Below are 8685 nucleotides of genomic sequence, written 5' to 3'. Positions count from 1 at the left end.
GGGGTGGGCTAGCAAAAACAGGATGTGCTTCAATACTGACAAGTGCAGGGTGCTGCACATGGGCAACAGGAACCAGCAGCACACTTATAAGATGGGAAACGCACTTCTTGAGAGCACGGAGGCAGAAAGGGATCTGGGAGTCATTACTGACTCCAAGATGAACATGGGCCAACAATGCGAGGTCATGGTTGGCAGGGCTAACCGCACCTTGTCGTGCATCCAGAGATGCATCTCAAGTAGAGCCAAGGAGGTGATCCTCCCCCTCTATGCAACACTGGTCAGGCCGCAGCTGGAGTACTGCATCCAGTTCTGGGCGCCCCACTTCAGGAGGGATGTGAACAGCATGGAGAGAGTCCAGAGGAGGGCCACTTGCATGATCCGGGAACAACAGGGCAGGCCCTACAATGAGAGACTGCGGGACCCGAACCTGTTCAGCCTTCGCAAGAGAAGGCTGAGGGGGGACCTGGTGACTGTCTATAAACTCACTAGGGGGGACCAGAAGGGTTTGGGAGAGACCTTGTTTCCCCAAGCGCCCCCCCGCATAACAAGGAAGAGGCTTGATGCCTACCTGGCTGGAGTCATTTGAGCCCAGTTTTCTCCTGCCCAGGCGGGGGGGTCGGACTTGAAGATCTACAAGGTCCCTTCGACCCGACTTCTGTGATTCTATGCACTGCAGGCACGTGAGGTCTCCCCGATATAACTTTTGTGAATTGAGTAGCACCTACTTTGAAAAATCAGTGTGGATATTCCTGCTTTTACCTTGCAGAGGATCCAGGCAGTAGGAGTGGGGGATAGGCCAGGCAGGGACAAGCCTGAGCCAGTATCTCGTAGCACCCTTCACAGGGTCTGGAAGCACCCCCGGGGGCTGTGGCACCCTGGTTGAGAAGTACTGACGTGGAGGATCGCAGATGCCAAGTGTCCACGGCGTGCTCTGCGACTCATATAAAGGGCTTATGTGGTGCAAAGTCTCATGGTAATTCCCTGCACCCCGGATATAGGTCACCCTGCCAGAAGATGACGCTGATCACTTGCCTGGGTGTTAGGGCGCTGGAGAAGGAAATCCCACACGCCGCTATAAAAACCAAGTGATCGGCTTCTTATAGACATTTTACCAGCAATACTTCTGATCCACGTGCTTTAGGCATCTGCAGCACAGTCGGCCTTTTCCAGCATCTGTGTTCCCTTTATTCCTGGTCTTAGACAGCAGACAAAAATTTTCCCAACGTGGAACATGACTAGAAACATTTCCTGTCTATTCTCAAGGATGTCTTGAAAGCGGTAACATCCACTCCCTCTCAGAGGAAAGCAAAATGACGGTTATTACCAGCTACCGTTCCCATCAAAAGAACAAGTCTGAGGCAGGGGCTGGGAGCTGGGGAGGAGGGCGAGCAAGAAACATCTTGGCTCAACATACTAAAAGCAATTTTAGATGCATTTCCCTTCTTCACCTACTGATTTCACTGCAGTTTTCCAAAACACACTAGTAAGAAAACACGGAGAGGTGATTGCACCGATGCAAAGTGTGAACTTAATAATTACGGTATGTGTCAAAAATAACAATAATAATGACGACGACTACGGAAAAACAAACTCATACTTTTTTGTGCTGGGAAATACATATTTTGTACAATTCCCAGGAAAGAAAAAGAAAAAAATTCCCCAGGCCAAAAGGTAAAACTAATTAAAGCTAGTAAACCTTTTGCATTTCAGAGGTCTCTTGTGATCAGAGTTTAATAGAGTTTGGAAATTATCAGCTGAGCCATGGAGGTTCTGCCTTTGTTAGCTGGCGGGCATCCATCCCTGAAAATCAGGTTCAACGAGGCTTTAAGGAGGCACCCAGAAATGGAAGCACTCCAAACTATTATTATATCATTTAATTTTCATACTTTCATTAATGTTAAAAGTAAGTTGCAGTTGTGTCTTGCAGCTCTCACTCCCATTTTGCTAAGCATGGTAGAAGCACACAACAGAGTGTCCTGGTTGCCATTAAAGGGTTTTGCCTTGAAAAATTCATCTGAGCCACTATCGCGTAGGTTTTCATTCTTAGATCTCAGATGCCCCTTTGATGGATGGAAAAACGGATATATGGAGAGCACGGCGACTTACCCAGCTCCTGGTTCCTAGTCCAATGCTGCTGTAACAAGATCACGCAGTATCCATAAGTGAAGAGCACAAAAGGTAGCAGGGTGGATCTCTATCTAGGTCTCAAAATATTCTATGCCCAGGGCTCAGACTGGGAAGAAATGGCTTGTGTGCATTTCCAAAAATGTAGATAAATACTTCTTAGATCTTGCTCCTGGCTCACAGCATTTCCCTGTGATTTAAATTGCACCCTCACATTACCACTATGGAAGCAGACGAATTCTTCAGCTGCCTCTGCTTGACGTCTGTTTTTAGGTAAAGATAGAGGCCCAATTTACCCCTTGAGTAACTCCACTGAGCCTCCTTAGAAACGGGGATGACCTAGGGGCAGGATAGCAAAGGTAACTGTTTAGGAAAGGCATCCTCCCAGTTGCAAACTAGGATAGAGGTTGTGAAGTGCGGCTATAAGTTGACTGTACAGCCCAGGGCTCATCCTGCTCTTCCTCACCTGCTTATCTGCCTCCTTCTCTGACCGCTGGGGCAGACATGGTCTTTGTCACTTCTCTGGATAGTAATTAGCACACGATGTGGCTCTGCACCTTGACTGGGAGCCACCGATGTTATTACAATAATAAAAATAAGTCCCTGTTAGCGATTAGCACACATATGCTTGTGTTATAAGGAAAGCTCTCTCTCAAACTGCCAGCCCTTCAGGCTACCTTTCGTTCCTGCACGTCATCACCATCATAAAAGTGTAGCAGGTCAAATGAGGCACTCGGTGGTAGTGGGACAAACGACTTGCTCTCGCAGCGCACGGGGGGTTTGTAATTGGAGCATAGCGCAGAGCCCTACCAGCGATGTGCAAGATGGAGCAGAAATTCAGCTCGGTCTCAGCTGGGTTGCCTGCTACGGCTGCCAGAAATAAAAAAGCAGGAACTTCAGCTTACTGTAGTGACTAAAGTGAATGGATAAGACAGTGAATATGCACCAGGGAGCAGGTCCGAGGGCTGGAGGAGACGACATTTGCAGTCGCTTTCACTGTAAGATTTCACATGGTCCATAAAAAAATGTCTAGTCCTTACCAAGCGTCCTATGTTTGTCAATGTGAACGTCCTTCCAAACCAATAAAAAGAAATGGTGGGGCGGGGAGGAATAATCTATTATTTACAACCCATCGGTATTTGCTGCACAGAAAAATACAGGGTCTTCAGGTCACCACGTGTTGGAATTTGTCCTACATCTCTCCCATGTTTAATTAGTCCAATAAAAGATCTCTCAAAACTTTGCCTCTCAAACCTTAGGATCGGAAGGGACCTAAATAGATTATCAGGTCCAATCCCCTGCCTCGGGCGAGAACGGGTGCTGGGATCATCTCATTCCAGCCAAATATCTGTCTAGCCTCTTCTTGAAGACCCCCAAGGTAGGAGAGAGTACCATTTTGGACCATCAGGGCCGTGACACTGCTCCAACCCTACAGAAAAATATAGTCAAACATGCAAACCAGACTGTGCTCAAAAGGCTTTGAAGTACCTTCCCGTACTTGGGTTGCAAGAGCTCTGCCTCCAGGCTCTATTATGAGACAGTTTTGCTCGAGACGTCTGCAACCTTACCGAGCTCTCCCAAAGCTGGAAGACTTAAGTTCATCCACAGAAACCACTATGACTTCTAAACCGTGCACTAAAATCCTATACACAAATCCTACCGCCCTCATGAAAAACCCAAGCAGTTTTTTCAACAGATGCCAACATGCGCTGTTTGCTGTTGCACTTCTGATGGTAGACTGTTAAGGATAAGGACTGCCCTTTTCTTAGCAGTATGTTCAATTAATGAAAGGGATTATCTAGCTTGGTTTCCTGCAGTTGCAGGCAACTGATGACCCAGGGGGTCCTGTCCAGGCCTATCTTCCTGTCCCAAATTTTCTGAAGAGCATTTTGATAGCAGTCGGAGCAGGCTCCCCCGCAAACGGTTGGTTCCACTATCTCTCCGCACTATCCGCAGCTCAAATGAGAGAAAATGGAGCAGAGTGAAGGTGGGAAGGCAGCATCTATGGGTCAAGAACTGAATGAAATGAGAGGTCTTCTTAGCAGTAACTTAAAGCAGCTAAAAAAGTTGCTCTTTTTGCTAGACTAATAAAATGAAGGCCAGCGTTCTTCATGCTTGTGTTGATATCAGCAATCAAGGTAAAAAAGAAACATCTCTCCTACCGTGTAATATTACTATTTGCACTCTGGCCATAGCTAGGAATCCCAGCCAAGGGTTAGGCACTGTGCAAACAGATGGGGAACTCTCCAGGGCAAAGGCCATCTTTTTGCTTTGGGTAGTAACGTCTGGCAACTGCAATACTGTACTAATGACAGGACAAGGACCAGTTGTAATTGTACAACTGTACTAATTGACAGAACAAGGAGCATCATCTCAAGCTGCAGCAAGGGAAGTTGAGGTTGGGTATTAAGAAAAACTCACACAAGGAAGGTGGTGAAGCACTGGAACAGGCTACCCAGAGGGGTGGTGGACTCTCCATCCTCGGAGGTGTTTAAGACCTAAGCAGACAAAGCCTTGGCTGGGATGATGTAGTTGGGGCTGGTCCTGCTTGGAGCAGGGGGTTGGACTAGATGTGACCTCACAAGGTCCCTTCAACCCTTGTTTTCTAGGATTAATTGTTTTATGCCCTATTGTCTCCTCCTAGGAGCATGCATGTTCCTACCCCAAAATCAATGAACACGCTTTGCAACCAGAATTTCTTCATGACAGACTCTCTATTACTGATTCATACTAAGGACCCAGGATGGTAGCTGAGCTAAAAAACCCCCAAACCCTAGCATGGCCAGTAAGATCTGTCAGTGCTGCAGAATACATTACCATGAATCTCCTCCACGATGACTGCATCGATGTTATGGGAAGTGGGAAGGAGAGCTGGAGCCCTGCTCCCAGAGCCGTGAACGCTGCCAGGCACAGTACTGCTGGTCCCAAGACATTATGTGGGGGAAGATTCCTAATTCCCACAACACTGGACTTTGTGTCAACCAAAGCTGTTCATTGCCTCCCAATGCTCTGATGAACAAAGTATTTTTAGCAACAGTCTTCTAAATAGAAAAAAGCTGTAATTTTTGGTGCTGTGGACCAGGAGCAAGAGACTCCAGCATTAAAGACAGAAGAAGAAGACAGAAGAAAAACAACAGCAGTGCCTATACTTTTAACATAAGAGGAGCTTTGCAGAGCAGATCTCTCTCCAGCAGAACGTCCAGTGGCTCATAACAATATAAATGCACACATTCAAGTTACCAAAGCAGTAAAGAAAAAGAAACGTTACAGGCCATGAAGAGCAGGGGGATGGTTCAGCAAGTGCAGAATATGGAGCTGGGATGGTGCTTCCAACAAGGACACGTAAGTGGGAGGCTAGCAGCTCAATTCCTTCTTGAAGCTAGTTAAAGTAGTGACTCAGTCTGCAGCATTACGACTAGTGTTGAATTAGGTCACGACTTGACACCCAAGGGTTTGAGGAGGTCTGGCATCTCTCATGATGGAAAGTTAGACAAAATGAAAGAGCCCCTGGTAATTTAATAAGAATCCTGGCATGTGGCTTTTTGGCTAAAATTGAGTGTTAAAGCAATTCACTTTTTAACAGTCCCTCTGTAGAAAGGCATATCACATGACCTTGAAAGATGGCTATAATTGCAATGAAGGGAGGGGGGCTAGATTGGAATGAAAGAGCCTCAGGTTCCTCCTAGTTATCTGCTTTCATTTCATTTAAATATCAGTCATAAATCCTTGCTCACCCTCTTCAGTTCTAGCAATGCATTTCCCAAGACTGAGTATAAATGTGCAATGCAAAGAACACAATGTCCTGTGGGATAATACCATACTAAATCATAGAGATGCGCCGCTTGACAAATGAGACTCGTGTGTCATAAACTTGTGGTCAAATGGTTTAAGACCAGTACTAAATATTCTGAAATCTCAAATCTAATCCTAGCGCAGACAATGGCTTCTGAATCCCAGTGTAGTCCTAACTAAGGTCCTGAAGCACGTCTACCAACCGATATAGCTACATCAGAAGAGGTGGATGAAGACTGATACTTGTACAGCACAGAGAATTCAAATATACCTGGCATTTTCATGGTTAGTGCTACCTTCATTTACCATACAGAATATGCAAGAGGCCACTTCTCCTCTGAATCACTGTGTAGCTGTACCAACAAGGTAGGAAGCAGTCTACTACAATCCAAGTTTTGCAGATATGCCTTCAAAGAATGTAAAAAGATGTGGGGAACAAAAAAGCCATGAAAATATTTTATTAACCATTGTTTTAAGAGAAAACTAAAAACCAGCTGGTTACATAATGATCATGAATGTGGCCAGTTATTTCTTATTTACAATTATGAGAAACCACTTTGACACTATGGCTCGGAGGGTGCGGTCAGTGATTTGTTTGCTGTCAGTCTGCCTGTCGCTGGAAATCTCTTGAACCAGGGGAAAGCACGTGATTCAAGAGCCCTTTTGGTGAGTGGAGGAAGGTAGGAAGGAGAAAGGACGCTTCGACTTCCTGACCCAGGAGTCATGCTATACGATGTGCAGACATTTTATACCAAAATATCAGGTAAGCCCAGGATTCAGAGAGGAGATGTCATTCTGCAGCCTGTCTGTCCTACGTGTGTACGTTACGTATGTCATACACGTGTATATGTTAACAAGAACAAAATGACATGCGCCTAAGACATCATCCCGGTAACGGCATCATGACCACATAATCACAGCATTCAAGTGTCCTGTCCAAGCATGCACAACTAGTTACTTCATTCTCTTTTGGGCCCTTTGTGTAATGATCTGTCTTTTTGAAAACCCAAATCATCAGCGTACAGAGCATTTTAATGGTCTGGCTCTGAAGGGCTCCTGGGCACTGTGTTAGCAAGTTAGCTGCAGTCTCTAACACTTGAGTCAGTCGTTGTTTTAGCATGAAGGTAACTAAAGTAACTGCAATCAATTAAAAGTTTGAGAAGAAAGGGAAGGTACGGCACATGGAGCAGGAAGCTTCCAAGTACATTAAGACAAGAGAAGGCACAAAAATAACTGGAAATGGCCAGAGAGACTCTAGATTAGGATGAAAGACCCTGTTCATGCTTTGGTTGGGCAAGAGAGTTTATAGGAGAAGCACAAGCATATAAGCACTGATTTGCAAGCTGGCTGCGCTCTACTGTTTACTACCGGTTCTGCTGTACATTTGGGGAGAATGCATTACAAATCCTTGTCATGGATATTTTGTAATGATTCTTTTCAGCTTTTTATGTCCAAAACACCCATTTATTTTTCCTTTTCTGATTTGATGGAAGCCAGGAAAGTAACTATTTTGTCCTTTTGAACTAGGAAGACACTGGTTTCCTTCCGCTCAAGCTTCACCTACAGGATCCTGCAATGTCACTCTGACATCCCTAACATCCTTCTGGCCAGTCATCAGTGATATCCAACAACAAGCGCCTTCACTAAGATTGAAGAAGGTTTAGTGGAAGTTGAGACGACAAAGAAACAGTACAACACTAGGTATAAAATAGACCAACACACTGAAGGAGGTCGTGGGTGTCAGCTGGTTTCTTTGTTGTCATTGTTTTTTAAGAGTCTCATGCAGAAATTTCTGCAGATTATTTCAATCTTTGGTTCGGTGTTATAGAGTCAGCTCTGGGATTTACACCAACGGGATACATCCTTTGAATGCTCTCTCTCAAGAAACAAAGGGCTATAGGGGAATGGATGATCCGCCTTCTTTTTAATACCAAGCCTGGTCTTCCATGGTTCCCACATATCGCCAGCCACTTACATCATGTCAAGCTGAAAATGGAAACAATACGTTTGGAATAAGAAGCGCTGACTCCAAACTATACCTTTCAGGTGCTTGTCAAAAATAGCAAGTAGAAAACAAAGCATGTTCAATCCTATAAACTTGGGGTGCCTTCATGGTGAAATATAGAGCTCAACTCTTCTGCACAGCTTCCCTAACACACCCTCATTACTAACTGCAATCAGCTAAAAATCACAGTCAGGAATGCAGCTTATAGATGTTTTCTGTACAGCCCAAATGAAGAAAGCCTCCCGCCATTGAACTCCTATGGAAATTGGATGCCCTATTGGCTTAAGCCTCAGAGACAGGTTTCATTTGAATGACTCTGCTTGAAAAAGTGAAAAAGAGAGGCTAAAATGTTTATATACAATAAGCCCACGAAATCCCTGAATTTCAGCAAGCTTGTCTCGAGAAGGTTAATTGAAAAGATTAAAACATGGGGGGGGTTTTCTAACGGTTTTTATTTTTCATCCCACATAAATTGCTGCTGTGCATCTCAGGCTTTGTTAAGTGTTATTACACTAAATTATAACAATCTGCCATCAAACAAGCAGCCTTGTTGGTTCCCTTTTTTTAAGCGCTCTAAAGGAGAGGATTAATCTATGTAAACAGCACAAGTCTAACTACACAACCCGGTGCGTGTCATTATGAAATTACATATCTGGTTACATTTACACTAGGAACTGCCTAATTTCATGGGCATGCCTTTGTGTCTTAATTCCTTGGATGCTTTCTAAGACACAAGATCCTGCCAAACCCTCTCCCCATTTGCT

At 44.9% G+C, this 8685-nt stretch overlaps 1 protein-coding gene across 1 annotated transcript in view; it reads right to left on the bottom strand.

The window, feature by feature from the left end:
- Positions 1-6345: 6345 nt before the first annotated feature.
- Positions 6346-8685, bottom strand: part of XRCC5 (X-ray repair cross complementing 5) — a 93893-nt gene continuing 91553 nt past the window's right edge. The window contains exon 21 of the mRNA XM_019522646.1: positions 6346-7902. Coding sequence (XP_019378191.1) covers positions 7888-7902 — 15 coding nt within the window. The 3' untranslated portion in view covers positions 6346-7887. The remainder of the gene's footprint in view (positions 7903-8685) is intronic.

Source organism: Gavialis gangeticus, unplaced genomic scaffold, assembly GCF_001723915.1.
Source record: "Gavialis gangeticus isolate Ggan-Ray unplaced genomic scaffold, GavGan_comp1, whole genome shotgun sequence".
NCBI classification, from domain to species: domain Eukaryota; kingdom Metazoa; phylum Chordata; order Crocodylia; family Gavialidae; genus Gavialis; species Gavialis gangeticus.
This window is presented reverse-complemented; position numbering and strand designations above follow the sequence as displayed.